The 20792-nt window shown below is 43.6% G+C and overlaps 1 protein-coding gene across 1 annotated transcript in view; it reads left to right on the forward strand.

Moving 5' to 3' along the window:
• Nucleotides 1-20792, forward strand: part of ppfia2 (PTPRF interacting protein alpha 2) — a 373178-nt gene that overhangs the window by 196191 nt on the left and 156195 nt on the right. The window contains exon 11 of the mRNA XM_078567936.1: nt 13631-13722. Coding sequence (XP_078424062.1) covers nt 13631-13722 — 92 coding nt within the window. The remainder of the gene's footprint in view (nt 1-13630; nt 13723-20792) is intronic.

The following is a 20792-nucleotide window of genomic DNA, read 5'->3' on the forward strand; positions in this document are numbered from 1 at the left end:
CACAAGTGGAAACAGTTTCTCCACAATCACTGTATTAAACCCTTTTATAATTTTAAAGGCCTCTATCAGATTTCTTTTTAGTCTCTTTTCTAGAGAAGAGAGCTCCAGTCAGCTCAATCTTGCTTGATAGATACAACCTTTTAATTCTGGTAAGGTCCTTACAAATCTTCTGGACTTTCTCCAGTCCATCAATGTCCTTTAGGTGGCATGGTGACCAGAACTGCACAAGGTACTCCAAATGTGGATGAAGCAAGATTCTGTATAAATTCAGAACTAGCTTTGTTATGGACAGAATTTAAATAGCACTAATTTCTCTTCTCACCACCCATCCATAAACAGAAAGGTGTTTTGATTTGTTTCCCTCTTCATAAGCAGTGGCATATTTCCCAACCTCTTGGTTTAGGTATGATCCAATTTTCTATTGACAGCCCCAGAGCAAACTTGAGATAGAATGAACTCAAAGGGTTAGTTCATTTGCACATACTCAAAACGCAGAAAGTAGGGTTGCAATGTCACCCCCTCACATTCATATAGTAAAAAGAGGGATAGAGAGAGGAAGGTTTTACAGTACAGAGGCCACAGAGAAAAATAAATAATGTTTCATGTGGATTTCAGAGTCCAGAATTAAAGTCCAACGAGGTATTCCTTACAGAGGTCAGCGGGCTGAAAACCAGTGATATATAATTCACTCTTCTGATGGTGGTGACTTCACAAGCTGAGATGGAAATGCAGAGGTGAATCAGTCTTGTAGGCAATGGTACAGAATTTCCAGCAGATGTAGTGTAGATGGGGCCAGGTGTTCCACCTAGGCAGAGCTCCTTGTCTGTGAGGCTGCTAGTCAGAAGATGAAGTGCAGACTGAGCTTTGCAGTTCAGCAAGACAATATTACTTGTTCCATGAGCTAGAGGCCCATATCACATGACTCCCACCTCTCTACCAAATCTTCAACAAAAGATGTGTATCTTTCATCACCCAGTAGCTACTCTTTAGTTTGCTGTTCTGGCTCAAATCCTGCTGGCACAGCTTAGTGTCGCAGAATGAAGGCACCATGACTGCGGCCAAAGTACCAGGCATTGATCTGAATAATTTGTTGGGAATGTACACACACCAGCTGGACATTGAGGAAGTAAAATCTGTTTTGTTTCCAGAAGAGGGCAAAGTTGACGTGCAGCATCTTCAAAGCAATGTGGGTGAGGCCTATAAAATCCTGCACTATGGGGAAACCTGAAATCCCAGCAAAACTATGTGATTGCTCCCTCTGCTTCTCTCTGGCAAGATAGAATGAAATATAGTTAGTTCTCGTTGTGTAGAGAACCTCAGTGACCTCTCTTATGTAATTGTATTTCAATTACATAAAACTGGGTTTCAGAGACTGTTTAAGTTCTCAGCCATTTTGAATTGAAAGAAACGTTGTACCCCTTTGTCTTAGCAGACCATCTATCTCCTTCTGGCCAGCCTGGGTTATTAAATGCAGATGGCCTTTGTGTAGCTATCTTTGAAGTTGGGCTGTGCAGCCCACAGAGGGTCATTTGTGGCTTCTCAGAGATAATGAGGTGTGAGTTTTCCATAAACTGCTAAGTTGCTTCTTTTGTTTGGGATCACAGACAGACATAGGTTCAGCCATTTTAGCGATCTTTGTTCAGTTTTTTTAAATTTACAAAGTAGCAATGAGGTTATCTATATATATATAATTTAAATAAAATAAAAATATACATGGGCCTGAATCTTACGTTCGTTGGGCGTGCGTGATCGGCAGGCCCAGAAGCGGACGTGAAACGAGCTTCCGACCGTGATCTGCCCCTGAGCACAGTTTCACGCTGGCTGGCAATTAGCGGCCAGCCAGCGTGAAACGTGCGCTGAGAAAGCCTCAGCGCTTCTGGGAGGTGCAGGAAGAGGGCGGGCGCCGACAATAGTGAGGATGTGGGTGGGCACTTCTAACAAACTCCCTGAAGGCAGACGGCTGCTTCAGAGCTGCCTCAGGGAGCTGCAGACCTGGACAGATTAAATGGTAACAAAAAAATGCACCAGTGTCCAATCGACACATGCAAGCACCTGACAGCAGAACTCAAAAAATATCAGTCCCCAGATATCTTTTTTTTAAATTATATTTCACCCTGGACATTTCATCCCGCCCTGGATCGAGGTTTCAGCGAAAATGTAAAGACCGCCTGATCAATTGGCCCATCCGTCAACAGTACAAGTGGACGGGCCACGTAAAATTGATTTCAATTACTTTGTTAATGGGCTTAATTGCCGGGGTGATGCTTCCGACTGCCACACGCATCAGCTGAACGAAGTATCACACAAGTGCGCGATGGCATCGGCACGTGCACCCAACATCTTCTCCAGCGATTTCACACGCTGTCGGGTCGGGGGCTCATCTACACAATCAGCATAGAATTCTGGCCCATGGTGAGGTCTTAGTTCCTCACACCTTTTTATTCTGTTCCTTTAGAAATTAACCATGTAATTTCTTTGCACTCATTAATCAGCTTATGGGGAACATTTTCCCCCCGGTGGAGGGGCAAGTGCAGGAGCGGGCACCGGTGGCCGACCTTCCGATCGGTGCCCCCGATCGGGGGGGCGCTGCCATTTTACGTGGGCGAGCCAATTGAGGCCCGCCCAGCGTGACGTCCGCCAAGAAGCGCTATGCGCTCACTGTGCGGGCGTGGGGGGGAATTCCCTCAGCAGGGAAGAGCGCACAGATCTCCCTGAGGCAAAGTGCTGGTCTCCGATTCAAAAGTTGACAGAAAGGTAATAAAAAATTTCCCTGACATGTCCCCTCATGTGACACTGTCACCTGATGATGAATCACCCTTAACATGTCCTTAACTTTCATTTAAACATTTGATAAACATTTAAAAGCCCTCATGAAACTTCATCCCACCCATGGATGACATTTCATGCTTTTTCCGAGGCCCACCTGGGCTCCCGGCCTGCCCGCCAACCCAAAGGTTGGACGGGCAGGTCCATCAATCAAGTTAATTAGTTTTTTAATGGCCTTAATAGGCCATTGACAGTTCGGCAGGCGCGCAGCCAGTTCGGCTGTGCACCCACCGAACTGAAAGTCTAAATGACGCGGGCTGACAATGGGATGCACGCCCGACGTATCCCTGCATCATTTGACGCGCCGGCGAGCGGGCCCCGCCCCCACTCGGCGACCAGAAAAACCTACCCCATGTTGCTATTTTTACAATTTACGTAACTGTATTCCCAGATTCCTTTACTCCTCTAACTCATGTAGTTTCTTACCTTCCAAGGAATGAGTGGCCTAATTATTCCTCTCACAAAAATGAACTCCCTCATACATCATACTTCACTATATTGAATTTTGTTTGCCATTTATCCAACCACCCTGAAAGCCCATATCTTTCTACATATCTTTATATATTTTGGTGCAGTTCCTCAAATTTCTATGCCCAAGCCATTTATGTATATAGTGAACAACAGTGGACCTAGCATGGATGCCTGCAAGACAACATTTCTACTTACTGCCATTCCAAGAAAATTTTCTTTACTGCTATAATCTATTTTATAGCAATATTTCAAACCATCCTGCTGTTGTGCCCCTAACTCCACACACCCTGGCAATTGTTAAAAGTGTCTTAGTTGGTAACACAGGAAGATCTTCTGAAAGTCCTCATCCACCGCATTGCGCTTGCCTACTCTTACTGTTACTTTTTAAGGAATTCAATAACCAAGATCCTGATGGAAATCCATGCCGAATATTTTCTATCATATTCTTTGTTACTAGATGTTTTTTTAAACTGATCTTTTAGCTATGGTCCTAGTATCTTTCTTGCCATTGACATTTAACAAAATGGTCCATAGTTCCCCAGATTGTTTCTATCTTCATTTTTGAAGTTTGGAATTACATTTGCTGCTTGTCAATCCTCTGGCATTATTTATTTATCTTTTAAATTTTTATGTATTGATACAATGGTCAAGAAATCATGTTGTTTGCATTGTGTTTTTTTGCTGCAATGATTTCCTTTAGAGCTTCAAAATGGCATGCATGACAATTCACACACACTATGTTGGTAAATTACGCCAGGCGCCATATAGATGAGGGTGTTAGCATGCAATCGAACGAACAGCTGCTGGGCATGCAGCTCATGACATCAATCAGCATATATTTGGTGTCAGTGGTACCATTTTTGCTCCAGCTAATGTTCTTGCATAACCTGGTATAGCTGAACATGTGTTCAGGAGCAGGAACGACCTGTCACCAGTGCTATTTAAAGTGAGTTAATTGCAGGTTAGGTGCTGGTTGAGTTATTTCGGCTGTTGCTTCAATTCTACAAATACTTAGTGCTTTTTCTAATTGTTTGAAGTTGCAAAAGTCTGCAGGGAATAATCTGGCAGCTGCTGAGGGAGTCCTTGCTGACTTCAAGGCTTTTGCACAAAACAGCTGCCCCCTAACATAGCTGCACTAGCAGGCATTCCCTTTGGAACATAGCTTGACTTCCAGGCTGAAACTGATGATATTTGCAATATCTCGCAGCTTGCTATCCACTATTACATAGGAGAGGTCATTGAGGTTCTCTGCTCAATGCGAACTAACTATTTCATTCTCTCTTGCCAGAGAGAAGCAGAGGGAGCAAACATATAGTTTTGCTAGGATTATGGCTTCCCCATAGTGCAGGATTCTATAGCCCTCACCCACATTGCTTTGTGGATGCTGCATGTCAACTTTGTCCTCTTCCGGAAACAAAAAAGATTCCACTCCCTCAATGTCCAGTTGGTGTGTGTACACCCCCAATAAATTATCCAAATCAATGCCTGGTATTTTGTCCACAGTCATGATGCTTTCATTCTGCAAAACTAAGCTGTGCCAACAGGATTTGAGCCACAACAGCAAATTAAAGAATAGCTACTGGGTGATGAGGCCAATCTGCTGACTACATAGCTGATGACTCCAGTGCACAAGTTTCACACATGTGCACAGCTTGCATACAATGAAATCCATGCTGCCACCACAAAATATGGCAGAGTGGACTATTAGCATGTTGAAACAACACTTTTGCTGGCTGGATCCTTTGGAGGAGCCCTGCAGTATTTGGTAGAGTGGGTGTCAAGATTCATAGTGGTCTGCCGTATGCTGTCCAACTTCGCCACCATGAAGGACAACCTTTATCATTAATTATATGACAAGTGACTGATGAGCAGGAGCATGAAGAGGAGGAAAAGGAGGAAGAGGAAGAGAGGAGATAACCTCGACTGACCTTTTCTGGCTGGAATGTCCATGAAATAAACGCTCATCCAAGTGTGATACCAGTAATCAATTCCCCATTCGCTGACAGTCCCACACCTTACTTTCTCTCTGTCACTGGCCATCACAGCAGGCCACAATACAGAAATAAAAGTCACCACGAAATAAATGTTTCAAAGTGCTCCATGTTCCATGTTCCAAATGCATAAATAAAATCTTGTCTTACTCCTGTCTCAACCTCAAAAAGGGCTAAAATGGATCCGTTGTTGAGGATCACCACTCTCAAATCATGAAGCAGGCGAAGGATGGTAAAAAATTTTGGAGGACATACATACTGCAGCAGAATCTTCCAGAGTGCCTCACGATTTACAGAGATTTACGAAAACCTTTGTCAAGTCAAAGAATGCTATGCAAAGAGATTGATGTTGTTTGTGACATTTTCCTTGTAGTTGGCAAGCTGTAAAAATCATGCCAGTCATGCCTCTTGATGACCTAAACCCTCATTGAGATTCAGGGAGTAGCTCTTCAGCAATTGTAAAAAGTCGATTCAGATGGATTCTTGTAATGATCTTTCCTGCAATGGAAAGCGGGGAGATGCCACTGTAATTTCCAACGTTTGGTTTGTCCCCCTTCTTGATGTTTGTCACAATCATGGCATCCTTAAGATCATTCAGGACTTCCTTTTCATTCCAGATCTGTATGAGTACAGATAATACAGAGTAACTCCTGTAAGACAGGAGTAAAACAAAGTTATGTCATCGCTCCAACTCTTTTTTCAATCTTCCTTGCTACCATAGAAACAAGATCCCTGCTGCAGTGTAGCTTATTTATCGAATGGATAGTAAACTTTTAACCACAGACAACTCCAATCAAAAGCCAAGACCACCCCAACCTCAGTCATTGAGCTCCAATACACTGATGATGCTGCGGTAAGTGCTATGTCGGGAACGAATCTCCAGAAAATCGTCGACGTATTTACTGAGGCACGCGAGAAGATGGGTCTTACACTCAACATTCAGAAGACCAAAGTCCTCCATCAGCAAGCTCCAAACGCACACGTCCCAGCCCCACTGGTTAGGATTCATTATGAGTGCCCGGAAAATGTGGAACACTTCCAGTGCCTTGGAAGTTATCTTTCACAGAAGGCTGACATTGACGAAGAAATCCAGCATCACCTGAAATCTGCTGGTGCAGCCTTTGGCCACCTGAGGACACGAGTGTTTGAAGATCACAACATCAAAACTGAAACAAAGCTCATGATCTACCATGCGGTCGTGATCCCTTCCTTATTGTAGAGGTTGAAACATGGACAATGAATAGGAGGCCTCTCAAAGCACCATCAAGTCATACCATCAACATTGCCTGCTGAAGATCTTACATATTAAGCAGCATCAATGTCCTCTCACAAGAAGGCACCACAAGCAATGAGGCTATGATCATCCACCATCAGCTTTATTGGGCTGGTCATATGGTTTGGATGTCAGATGACAGGCTCCCAAAGCAGGTCTTCTTTCCCAGCTCAGTCAGGGCATACCCACCAGAGGAGGACAGAAGAAGCAATTCAAGGATATACTGAAAGCCAACATGAAGAAATGCAATATTAACAGTAACTCCTGGGAGACCATCGCCTTGGATCGAACCAGATGGAGGCACTGTGTGTGGGAAGGATCCCAGCATTTTGAGACCCAAAGACGACAAAATGAAGAGGAAAAGCAAAAGTGGCAAAAAGAACATGCCGTGACTGGAACTGATAACACACAACCAGACATCCCACATGGCAACAAATGTCCCATGTGCCATAAAGTCTCCAGATCCCAAATAGGCCTCATCAACCATCTTCGGACTCTTGGAACACTCTGATCCTTGATAGTGAGGGATAGCTAATTATAATAAATAAAATTATGCCATATTGCAAACAAAGGTCAATGATCATCCTTGTCCATTCCTTTAGTAGCTGTTTTCCATGTACTTTTGCCTGTCCTATTGTTCATGCAGTGCTACCCCAGCAACTAGAAAATATATATTTTTATTTCATAGGCAGAATTTTCGGGTCAGTGAGCGGGGGCAGGGCCCACTCGCCAACACGTAAAATGACACGCAGTGATGTCGGGCGTGCATTCCGACATCACCTTGCGTCATTTAGTCAGCTGTGCACCCGCCGAACTATCAAAGGCCTATTAAGGCCATTAAGAAAGTAATTAAAGTTGTTAAGAATGCTGCCCGTCCAAACTTAAGGGTGGCGGGCAGGCGAAGAGCCCAGGTGGCCTTTGCAGTTTTCATGAAACCTCATCCACGGGCGGGATGAGGTTTCATGAAGGATTTATTAGTTAAATCAAAATTTTTGAAAAAATTAATGGACATGTCCCGCCATTTCACATGAGGGGACATGCCCTTAAATTTTTTTTTCTCTCTGTTAGAACTTTTCAGAACTTAAATGGAGGTGCCTCAGGGAGATTTCTGCGCTCTTTCGCGTGCAGGTCCCGACTTAGGGAATACCGCCCCCGCCCGCACAGGGAGCGCACAGCGCTTCCAGGTGTGCATCACGCTGGGCGGGCCTTAATTGGTCCGCCCACATAAAATGACAGCACACACCCGTTTGGGGGCGCCAATCGGGTTCGCGCTCACTCCCACCCATCCATGCACAACGCGCCCGACGGGGAAAATTCAGCCCTATTTATTCCCGGTTCTCTTTTTAACCTTTTTCCCTAAGCTCATCATGTTTCTTTTTGTCGTCTTCTCCTTTATTGTTTATTACTTTGCAAATACCATTTTCTTTAGATTCAATTTTACCCCATCCAGCACCTTAAACATTCATTCCCTCCACCGCCAAGGGCATCGTGGCTGCAAAATGTACCATTTACAGGATGCACTGCAGCAACTTTCCAAGGCTTCTTCAACAGCACCTTCCAAACCTACAGCCTCTACCATCTAGAAGAGCAAGGGCAGTTGCGCATTCCCCTGCAAGTTGTGCACCATCCTGACTTGGAAATAAACGATAGCTTCTTCATCAACTCAGAGTCAGAATCCTGAAACTCCTTTCCTAGCAGCACCATGCGAATTCGTTCACTACACAAACTGCAGCAGTTCAAGAAGGTGGCTCACCACAGCAATAAAGGACAGGCAATAAATACTGGCCTTGCCAGCAATGGCCACATCCCATGAATAACATCCAAAAAAATGCCTCTTTATTTGTCTGTGGCACCTCATTATTGGTAGCTTGCTGCAATCTTTTAGTGAACTGTGTTTCTTCTGAACTCCATTCACCTCTCATTTAAATATGTCCAATGTTGTCCTACCTCTTTGTTTCTCAATATTTTTCTCCATTTTGCCTTCCTTAGCTCCATCCTCATTCTCTGATACCAGGCTTTTTCCGATCTATTGTTTTGCTCTTTATCCTATCTTTATCTCTCTGAGTCATCTTAAAGCTCATATTGTGAACGTTTGCCCATCAATGCTCTCCAACATTTACTGTTGATTTCTGTTCCATTTCATTTCCTGTTACTAGGTTTAGCACTGCTTCCACCTTGTTGAGTTTTTTACATATTGGGTCAGAAAACAGTTCTGCACACACTGAAAAAAAATCCTTTCCCTTCTCCCCTTTCCCTTCCTCTCCTGCCAGTATATGTAGTAGCAGTTGAAATCACTCATGATTATGGAGGCATTTTATGGCACCCCAGCCAGCATATTTGCAGGCAGGGGTGCACATAAAATAGAACAGGTGGCTAGACCACCACCTTCCCACCCATCCATGAGCCGTTCCCCATAATATGATGGTGGGTAAGGGATCAGCCAGCCTGCCTGTCCTTAGGCCTTTTGAGGCCCTTAACTGACCAATTAATGTCCAGTTAAGTTTCTGCCCTCCACTGTGATAATACGTGCGGCTGGAATCATGGAATCACAGAATTGTTATGGTGCAGAAGGAGGCCATTCGGCCCATCGAGTCTGCACCGGCTCTCTGAGCATTTTAACTTAGTGCCAATCTCCTGCCTTTTCCCCATAACTCTGCGTGTTGTTTCTATTTAAATAATCATCCAATGCCCTCTTGAATGCCTCAATTGAACCTGCCTCCACCACACTTTCAGGCAGTGCATTCCAAACCCTAACTACTCACTCTGTGAAACAGTTTTTTCTCACCTTGCATTTGCTTCTTTTGCAAAACACTTTAAAACTGTGCCCTCTGGTTCTCGATCCGTTTATGAGCTGGAACAGTTTCTCCCTATCTATTCTCTCCAGACCCCTCATGATTTTGAAAACTTCTATCAAATCTCCTCTTAGCCTTCTCTTCTCGAAGGAAAACAGTCTCAACTTCTTCAATCTTTCCTCATAACTGAAGTGGCCCATCCTGGAACCATTCTTGTAAACCTCTTCTGCACTCTCTCCAATGCGTTCACATCTTTCCTATAGTGTGGCACCCAGAACTGTACACAGTACTCCATCTGAGGTCTAACCAGTGTCTTATATAAGTTAATCAAAACCTCCTTGCTCTTGTATTCTATGCCCCTATTAATGAAGCCTAGAATACTGTATGCTTTAGAAACAGCTCTCTCTACCTGTCCTGCCACCTTTAATGACTTATGTACATATACACCTAGGTCTGTCTGCTCCTGCACAACCTTTAGAATAGTATCTTTTATTTTATGCTGTTTCTCCATGTTCTTTGTACCAAAGTGTATCACTTCACACTTCTCTGCATTGACCTTCATCTGCTGCCTATCTGCCCACTCCACCAATGTGTTAATGTCCTTTTGAAGTTCTATGTTGTCCACCTCACAGTTTACAATCCTCCCAAGTTTTGTGTTGTCCACACACTTTGAAATTGTCCCCTGCACACCAAGATCTAGATCATTTATATATATATCAGAAAAAGCAACGGTCCCAGTACTGACCCCAGGGGAACACCACTACAAACCTTCTTCCATCCCGAAAAGTACCCATTAACTATTACTCTCTGTTTCTTATCCATCAGCCAATTTTGTATCCACATTGCTACTGCCCCTTTTATTCCAACTTTCCTCACAAGTCTGTTGTGTTGGAATATCATATACACCTCATCAATGGTCTTGACTTCATCAACCATCTCTGTTACCTCTTCAGAAAACTCCAGCAAGTTAGTTAGACACAATTTTCCTTTAACAAATCCATGCTGACTCTTCCGAATCAATCCACATTTTTCCATGTGACTATTAATTCTATCCTGATTAATTGTTTCTAGAAGTTTCCCCACCACCAAAATTAAACTGACTGGTCTGTAATTGCAGGGAAGATCTTTACAACGTTTTTTGAACAAGGGTGTAATGTTTGCAATTCTCCAGTCCTCCAGCACCTCCCCCAAACCTAGGGAACATTGAAAGATTATTGTCAGTGCCTCTGTAATTTCCACTCTCACGTCCTTCAATATTATTAGATGCATCTCATCTGGTCCTGGTGCCTTATCAACTTTAAGTACCGACAGCTTATCCAATACCTCCTCCTTATCAATTTTAAACCCTTCGAGTGACTGAGTTTCCTCATCTGTCACCATGCCATGGCCTGGGCAGCATCTACCTCGTAGGTAAAGACAGATGCAATGTATTCATTTAGCACCTCAGTCATGCCTCTTGTCTCTATGTGTAAATCCCCTTTTAGGTCCCTAATCAGCCCTACTCCTCCTTTTACCACCCTTTTACTATTGATGTGCTTACAGAATACTTTGGGATTTCCTTTTATGTTAGCTGCCAGTCTTTTTTCATAATCCATCTTTGCATCTCTTATTTGCTTTCTCACATCCCTTCTGAACCTTCTGTATTCAGCTTGGTTCTCAATTATATTTGCTACCTGACACCTGTCGTAAGTACACTTTTTTTTCCTTAACTTAATTTCTATCTCCTTTGTCACCCAGGGAGCTCTAGATTTATTTGTCCTACCCTTCCCTTTTGAGGGAACATACCTTGACTGTGCCCAAACCATCTCCTCTTTGAAGGTAGCCCATTGTTCAGCTACTGTTTTTCCTGCCAACCTTTGGTTCCAGTCTATCTGGCCCAGTTCTGTTCTTGCTGCATTGAAGTCCACTCTCTGCCAATTGATTATTCTTACTCTGGATTGACCAATGTCATTTTCCACCATCATCCTAAACCTTATGATACAATGATCACTGTGCCCTAAATGCTCCCACACTGTCACTTGATCTGTTTTGCCCACCTCATTCCCAAGAACCAGGTCTAGCAGTGCCTCCTTTCTTGTTGGACTGGACACATACTGCTGTAGGAAATTCTCCTGAACACAATCTAGAAATGCTTGTCCCTCACTGCCCCTTGCACTACCACTATTCCAGTCTATATACGGGTAATTAAAGTCCCCCATTATAACTACGATGTTTACATCTCTCCAGAGAAGGCAGAATGAAGGAAGCAGCCTGCTACTTCACCATCTCAAGTGAAAAGGTGCAAAGAGTGCTCCGTGCCCATCGGAGTTATGCCCCCAAGATATTATTCCTCCCTTTGTTCCTCCCCTTGTGCCCTCCACAACCCTCGCCCCTGCTCTCCCCCACCGATCCCTCCCCAACCAAAATCCCCAGACCCACCGTCTGATATCCATGTTGTCTTCTTTCCCAGGACTCCTTGTATTCCCAGCAGTGGTCACGACTGAGTTCTAGTGCTATTGAGACTACTCAACTGTCAGCCAATCTAATTGACCAGCAGCTCTTGAGGTAGGGACTTCCTTTCCCCGCAGGGTGAAAGTCCCGCAATTACCTCGTTAAGGCCTGTCCCCAGTGTATTATCACTGCAGGTCAGCCTTTTTTAAAGTTGGTTAGCTAACTACTAGCAGGGTGCATAGAGAGGGGAGGTGAGCAATATGCCCCTCCCACCATAAAATTGAGCCTATTTTTTTTTGTTCTTCTACTTTGCCTACATATTTCTCCCCCCACCCATCCACTATCCTTATACAATCATCAGGTTTGGGTCAGGTAGGTGGGTTAAAGTCCGATTTCCACCCAAACCTGCCACCTATCCACTCACTCCCAGCTTCATGGGCTGTGATCAACCTTCTCCTAGGAGGCATGTTCACATGTTAAATATCATAATGAGGCCGTTGACTCAATTGTCATTCAGCTATTCGTATTTAACTGGTCTGATTTTCTGAGCTTCATGAAACCAGGTGTGGTCTTGGTGAACCCAGGAGGTTAGTGACTTTACACCTACCTACTTCATCAGTTTTCCTGCCAGTTGAACTCCTGCGATCAGGCACCATCCCTCCCCACAACTCCTTTCTGCACCCCGCCCCCGCTACCTCCGACTTTCTCCATAAGGCCTCCGATTTCCCCATGCCTACAAAGTAAATGACCTCTTTCCTGACTAGGCCTCCAAACTCCCACCCCAGTACTTCAACCTTCCTCCCCTCTGATTCCCGCACCAACCTACAATGAAGCCCCCCAATTTCCCTCCCCAGGCTTCCAATCTCACCTCCCTATCCATCTCCCGCCTCACAGGTCCTTGATTAGTGCCCATTCCCTAAGATTCCAGGATTGGCATCCTTCCCCATGATTGCCCCACTCTCCCCGATCAGCCTCCGACTCCGTTCGACACCCACTGCACCCTCCAAGGTCAACCCCTGCCCTGCACCCCAGCAGGACCTTACCTGGTTCTGTGATCTTCACCGACCAATTCCCCATCCAACTGGAAGCCAGCCTACCAATAAGGTGGGGAACTAATCAGTGACATCACACACACACTGTGGAGTTAAAGGGGAATCCTGACATCCAGATTCCTCATGACCTTGAGCCACCTGCTCCCTGCAGGTCCAGTCTTAAAAGTCCAGGCCAATGAGTTACATGTGCTGCTTATTTATGTCTACAAGATCTCCCCAGTATGTTAATAATTGACAAATTCTGAATGATCATGTCAAGTGTATTCTGTTATTGGTTCAACACCTCAAATAGTAAATCCGAGAGTTTTTCCAAAATGTGAATCAAAAAAATTATCACCTTGCAAAACAGCTTTTAGATTATAAAAGGACTATATTGTCATTGAAATACAGTACAGTATTGCTATGGTGTTATTATATTGATTTGCTATGACATTATTTAATTAAATATATGTTAAATTTCAGCAGTTATCTATCTCATAATCATCCCAATAGTAAAAGAATTATTTCACTCAACCTGCCAGTGCCTTTCAAAATGGCATTCCTGCAGGCAGTGATAAATTTAAATGATTGTTACAATGGAGTAGCGCTAATATTCCCTCTAATTATAGTGTCACTATAACACTGGTGTTATTCACTAATGCCATAACTTTAGTGGCGGTAGTAAAGCCATTCGTTATTATTTCGTCATTGCATCTAGCAAATTTAGGGCCATTATATCTGATAAATTACGCTTTCGTTGTGTCATAAAAACTTATGTTTTGGTGTTGAAATCTACTTAATTATTGCTCTTTACAGGAACGATTAGCAGAAGAAGTTGAAAAATTTCACTCTGAGGTTCAACAAATGAAAATGCAATCTGTTGCTTTGTTGGACCCAGCCATGTCCAGGTAACTTGAAAGTAAACTGTCAATTAATGGCAAGTGCCTAGTAATTTAAAAAACACTGTACTATGATGTGAAATAATTAATCTACCATGCGAATTGATAAAAATAAAATGTGTGTCCCTTTCTCTTCATGTATCTGTCTCTCATCTTGGCCTGGATTTTACCAGCCCTCTGGAGATGGGTTGGGTTGCGGGAAGGTACGTAGAAGGGAACCCAATGCCTACCCCTGCCATGGGTTTTTCTCAACAGTGGGAATCTCAGCAGTGCAGCCGCACGTCTCTGGCCGGCTGATGGCCAATTAAACCAATTTATGTTCAACAGCTGACCATTTTCTGGCTCCACTGGCATTTTACCAGCTTCAGGAGGGGATGCCACCACATGGGGAGACCACCAGATAAACAAATCATGACAGCCTCCCACCTGGTTTCCAGCAGCACCACGAAAGAATGCACCCCTCTGAATGCCGGGGCCTAAGGGCATCTCAACATGGAGGCACCTTCTACTTCTTCCTGTAGCCACGGCTGGCCACATCTATCAGTGACACTGCTAAGGTTGCCAAGCTGCTGGCTCTCTGATTGGCCTCAAAGCTCTGGGAGGAGGCCCACCATCCTCAATGGGGCAGCGGTCCCAGTGGCAGCCTCTTAATTGACCTCTGCCAATAAAATGCTTGCCAGGGTCCCGCAGTCCACATTGGCTCAAGTCCTGCTTTAGGCCCTGACAGCATAGCTATCTACCTTTTGGAAAAATTCCAAATCTTGTGTCACAGCTTCTTGTCTGTCTCTTGTGTTCAACTTTCTTATTACCTTTTTGTCTCTTTTGCTAGCTCTGAATGCATGATTCTGAAACAGTTTCCTTATTGCCTCTCTATCTACTTGCTGCCAAGTCTTCCTTCACTCATTTGCTGCCTCCTTCTACAAATATAACCTTTAACTTGTTACCTCTCTCTCTTCTATGCATGTTCCAATTAATATTCCTGATCCATTTTAAATTATCAATGGACCTTTTTCCTAAGAGGTCATTATGCTTGTAAGAGTAGTCTTTCATAATGGCACCACTTCAGCAACATGGTATGTGTGATTGTGACCATGCCATAACATGCTACTGATGGGCAGCACAGTAGCACATAGATGCACTGTAACGTCAGGCTGCATATGTGCAGAAACATGGCAAAATAATCAAGATCTAAGCACTGGGAACATAACAGGAGGCAAAAGAACCATGAGAAAGTGAAGAGTTGTTGGCAAAACTGGAAAATGGGTATGGTACCTCTATGTATTTTGTTTATGCTTTTTAGGTTGTTAAATTTCTTGTGAGTGTATTACATTATAAATTTTATTTCTGTGACTAAAGAGTGCAATGATTAGAAAGCCAGTATGACCATTCAAAGGACTTATATTATCTTAAGGACTTAAGGACTTAAGACTTATATTATCTTAAATTAAGATTATTATCTTAATTTGGTAGCTTTGTTGTTGTCAATTGCTTTTTTCAAGAGATTGTGAACAATTTTAACTCTCAGTATTTTATTCATATGATATTTACTGAATAATTAATTTGAGTCAAGTAGTATGCTTTAAGCCCTATAAACATACCCAGAGGACATGTACCTGATTCAAACTTTTCAAACAGGTAGGGGGAAAAAATTGTTTCAAGTGGTGTTAGGCAGATTTATGTCAATTCTCCAGGGACAGACAGTGCTGCATAGCCACATAGGTTTCCTCATTGGTATCGTTAAGAAAACCGTGCAGGTTATGCAGCTCAAGGGAGGTGTCAGCTGTGGCTCAGTTCATAGCACCCTCACCTTTGAATCAGAGGGTTGTGGGTTCATCTCCCACTCCCGGAAACCAAGAACTGTGATTGTACTCGAAAGAGTTGCAATCTGTGACTGTTGATAACTCGAAATAATTTTTATGCAGCTCAAGGCCTGTGGTGCTGCTTGCCTCAAAGAATTGATGTAGTGTGGTACCATTGCTTTAAGTGAATGAATTTTTTCCCATAATTGATTTAATGTGGTAGCATTGCTTGAAGTAAATGAATTTTCCCCTATAATATGTAGTTTCTTTAAAACAGGGATAATATTATCAATTAATAAATTGAAAGTGCAGTTTGATTAATAATTATAATAAGGAACTGATTGACTTGTAAAACAGATTGAATATCTGGATTAAATTACATGACTAAGTTAATTGTTAAATTGAGCTATTTAATCATTAAGATAAGTTAGTGATGTGATAATTACTGTATGTAGTGGGCAATTTAATTAACAATTATAGCCAATCAGCAAATTATCACTATATTGTCCAAGGAACTAACTGGAATATTTTTGTGCTCTCTTTTCCTCTGTATCAAACTAGGGTAACTGTTGCCCACTGGCTTTGCCTTTTGGGACAGGCCAGGTAGCTGTCACTTGCAAGCATTCCCCTCAGATGTTACAAAAGAAAATTATTCCTTCTACAATATTACATGAGCTGGACTCAGCAGGAAGTCATCTGCATTGGATCTATCATCTTGTCAAATCCATGGTGAAAAAAGACAATTATTAGATTACTCCAAAAATAATAAAGTTGGAGCAAGTTAAACTGGGAGTTTATTATTCACAGAATCACACAGTGCAGAAGAGGCCCTTCAGCCCATCGAGTCTGCACTGACACATGAGAAACACCTGACCTACCTACCTAATCCCAGCACTTGGCCCATAGCCTTGAATGTTATGACCTGCCAGGTACTTCTTAAAGGATTTGAGGCAACCCACCTCCACCACCCTCCTAGGCAGCACATTCCAGACCATCATCACCCTCTGGGTAAAAAAGTTTTTCCTCACATCCCCCTAAACCTCCTACCCCTCACCTTGAACTTATGCCCCCTCGTGACTGACCCTTCAATGAAGGGGAACAGCTGCTCCCTATCCACCCTGTCCATGCCCCTCATAATCTTGTACACCTCAATCAGGTCACCCCACAGTCTTCTCTGCTCCAACGAAAACAACCCAAGTCTATCCAACCTTTCTTCATAACTTAAATGTTTCATCCCAGGCAACATCCTGGTGAATCTCCTCTGCACCCCCTCCAGTGCAATCACATCCTTCCTATAATATAGCCACCAGAACTGCACACAGTGCTTTAGCTGTGGCCTCACCAAGATTCTAAACAACTCCAACATCATCTCCCTACTTTTGTAATCTATGCCTCGATTGATAAAGGCAAGTGTCCCATAGCCTTTTTCACCACCCCACTAACATGCCCCTCCGCCTTCAGAGATCTATGGACACACACGCCAAGGTCCCTTTGTTCCTCAGAACTTCCTAGTGTCATGCCGTTCATTGAATACTTCCTTGTCAAATTACTCCTTCCAAAGTGTATCACCTCACACTTTTCAGGGTTAAATTCCATCTGCCGCTTATCTGCCCATTTGACCATCCCGTCTATATCTTTCTGTGGCCCACGACGCTCAATCTCACTGTTAACCGCTCAGCCAATCTTTGTGTCGTCCGCAAACTTACTAATCCTACCCCCCACATAGTCATCTATGTCGTTTATATAAATGACGAATAATAGGGGACCCAGCACAGATGCCTGTGGTACACCACTGGACACTGGCTTCCAGTCACTAAAGCATCCTTCTGTCATCTCCCTCTGTCTCCTACAACTAAGCCAATTTTGAATACACCTTATCAAATTACCCTGTATCCCATGTGCATTTGCCTTCTTTATAAGTCTCCCATGTGGTTCCTTGTCAAAGGCTTTGCTGAAATCCATATAAACTACATCAACTACACTACCCTCATCTACACACCTGGTCACCTCCTCAAAAAATTCAATCAAATTTGTTAGGCATGACCTCCCTCTGAGAAAGCCATGCTGACTATCCCTGATCAAACCTTGCCTCTCCAAGTGGAGATAGATTCTCTCCTTCAGAATTTTCTCCAATAGCTTCCCTACCACTGACGTGAGACTCACTAGCCTGTAGTTCCCTGGCTTATCTCTGCAACCCTTCTTAAATAGCGGAACCACATTAGCTGTTCTCCAGTCCTCTGGCACCTCCCCTGTGGCCAGAGAGGAATTAAAAATTTGTGTCAGAGCCCCTGCGATCTCCTCCCTTGCCTCCCTCAGCAGTCTGGGACACAAATCATCCAGACCTGGAGATTTGTCCACTTTAAAGCCTGCCAACACCTCCAATACCTTGTCACTCCCTATATCAATTTGCTCAAGAACTTTGCAGCCTCTCTCCCTGAGTTCGATACCTTCATCCTCATTCTCCTGGGTGAAGACGGATGTGAAGTCTTCGTTCAACACTCTAGCGATGTCCTCTGGCTCCACCCATAGATTGCCCCCTTGGTCCCTAATGGGCCCTACTCTTTCCCTAGTTATCCTCTTCCCATTGAGATACTTATAGAATACCTTGGGATTTTCCCTACTTTTACCAGCCAGAGCTTTCTCATATCCCCTCTTTGCTCTGCTAATTGCTTTCTTAAGCTCCACCCTGCACTTTCTGTACTCCACTAATGCCTCCATTGATTTGCTTCCCTTGTACCTGCTAAAAGCCTCTCTTTTCCTTCTCATTGTATCCTGATTAAACCAATTATTAGTATTAAACCAATATCTTCTTGCCTTCTGGAAGAAATTAAACTATTAAGAAAGAACAATTTTAAAAGAAGATAAATAAAACTTTTCTTTCATATTTTAAACTGCTTTGGGTTAGGTCAGTTGATACCACTCTCACCTCTGAGTCAAAGGGTTGTGGACTTAAACCATATCCAGGACTTGCTGTCAGAGGAGGTTCTTCAGTGCATTGCTGGGGAATGTTTCATTGCCTGAGATGATATGATAAACCAAGGATGTTTATTCAGATGGATGCAAAATATCCTGTGATACTATTCAAAAAAAGAATGGTGAGTTCTCCTGGTATCTTGAGCAATATTCCTCCCTAAAATACCACCAAAGCAGATCAAGACCTGAATTTTCACTCCCAGATCAGGAGCTCAGAGTTGGGACATTTCCTGGCTCTGCCAACCAGACCCCGGAATTTGGAATTTTTGCTCCAGGCTGGTGGGGTTCCCTGGGAGTCGGGCCAGGTGATGCCAGAATGAGGGTAGAGGCAGCCGGGTGCTGAGATGGGCTGGGCGGAAGACCTGCCTCAGTACCCTAGTACTTCATTGAAGTTATTTTTAAAAATGACAAAAACAGCCCGCCAGCCCTCACCCCTCATACTTCCTTACTCCCACACACTCCCCATACCCCATCTATGCCAATCTCCCCATACCCCATCCATGCCAATCTATGCCACCTCATGCCCCACTACCACCCCCCATTGGTCCTCATACCCTCTACACCAACCCATGCCCCAACTCATCCCCATGGCCCTTACCCCATCCATGCCAACTCACCTTGAGCAAACCATTGGCAAATCTCTGAAGCCATGCTGACATAAAATAATGTGCCTATTGATGACATCACTATTTGAAAAAACATTCTCATTGATGAAAAAATCCTATACATTGAAAGTCCTTCAACTAATCTCTTATGAAATCAAGCATTTCCCTTAAGTACTTAATCCCATCCCTTATGAAAACAAACATTTTTCTTAAGTATTTAATCCCTTATAGAAACAAGCATTTCTATCTATAAGCACTTGGAACTGTCAATCAAAATGCTCACTTAACAGACATCCAACATGGTTGTAAAATCAGTCATGCAGCACAACTCCTATACTGATAGTCCTCAGGCTTATGTCAACAGGCAGAGTGAAATAGTGAGTACTTTTTTTAACTCCACACATTTTTTAATGTTAAAGTTCAGTAGAGTTAAATCCCTTGATAGCTTTGACAATTCCCATGAGCTTTGACAGTTCCAATGAGTTTTGACAGTTCTTTGACATCTTGACAGTTCTTTGATAGCCTTAACAGTTCTTTGACAGCGTGCACAGTCCTTTAACGGCTTGGCAGCTCTTTGACAGCTTTGACAATTCCAATGAGTTTATGCACTTTTTACGCAAATTCATGTCTAATTTTATGAATCCCAACTGACCTCTGCCAAAGGATACTTTAGTGCTTCCAAAGAGATACCTTCCTCTCTCAAATGGTACTTTACCTCAACCAAAGGGTACCTGACTCTCCCTAATGTGTCCTGGGACCATTTCAAAAGGATCCCCTGGTTATCCAAATGAATCCACAAGGTGAAAGGCTTTTGCTGTCAGGGCTTGTTCTGAGTGTGTGCTTTTACTGCTCCAGAGTTGATTTCCATCATTTTGGAGGACTTTACTCACCTTGACCTGTTCTTCCCTGCTGTTAGTCTTCACTGCAGCATGGGAGGAGCTTAGCCAGCTCTACTTTGGATCTTAGATAAGGTACAGGAGGAGCAGCAACAGCAACATTAAGTGCAGCAGGATCAGCAACATTCAAGTGCAGCAGGATCCACAGCAGCAGCAGCTGCCTTTTTCTCAGTCACATGCTACTCCAGAGGATATAGGGAATGGAGGCAAAGCTCCAGCTTGAAGATCAGCTTCCTCATGACTGAGCAACATTGCCTCAGGACGCACTGTTGATGCTGCTGACATCTTCAGACTCTTGGAACAAGACCTCTTTCCCAGTAGACCAGGTGGGCATGCATTGCCAGTCACTGTCAAGGTCATCATAGCCCTGAATATTTCTTTAGCTCCAGCTCCTTTCAGGGATCTGCTGGTGATATCTGCAGGATTTTACAATCTGCCATGCGCAATTGAGAGAAATCTACCAGGTGATTGATGCCATGTTTGCCCAGGCAGCCAGTTATATCCACTTTGCTACTGAGGAAAACAGTCAAAAGGAGAAGGCTCTCAGATTTGCTGCAGTAGCTGTTTCTTCAATTATTTCACGGGATGTGAGCGTCACTGGAAAAGCAAGCATTTGTTGCCCATCCCATCGTAGACTGCACAGATGTGCCATTCAAGGTGCCCTCAGATCAACCAGCAGTATTTATCATTAGTTCGGTGAGATTTTGGAGCAAAACTCAGCATGAGAACAGGAGAGAGCAGCAGCAAGACTTTGGAGCATAAATCAGCATGAGAAGAGGAGAGAGAGTGGCAAGACTTCAGAGCAT

The sequence above is a fragment of the Cetorhinus maximus genome, chromosome 22 (assembly GCF_964194155.1).
Source record: "Cetorhinus maximus chromosome 22, sCetMax3.hap1.1, whole genome shotgun sequence".
NCBI lineage: Eukaryota > Metazoa > Chordata > Chondrichthyes > Lamniformes > Cetorhinidae > Cetorhinus > Cetorhinus maximus.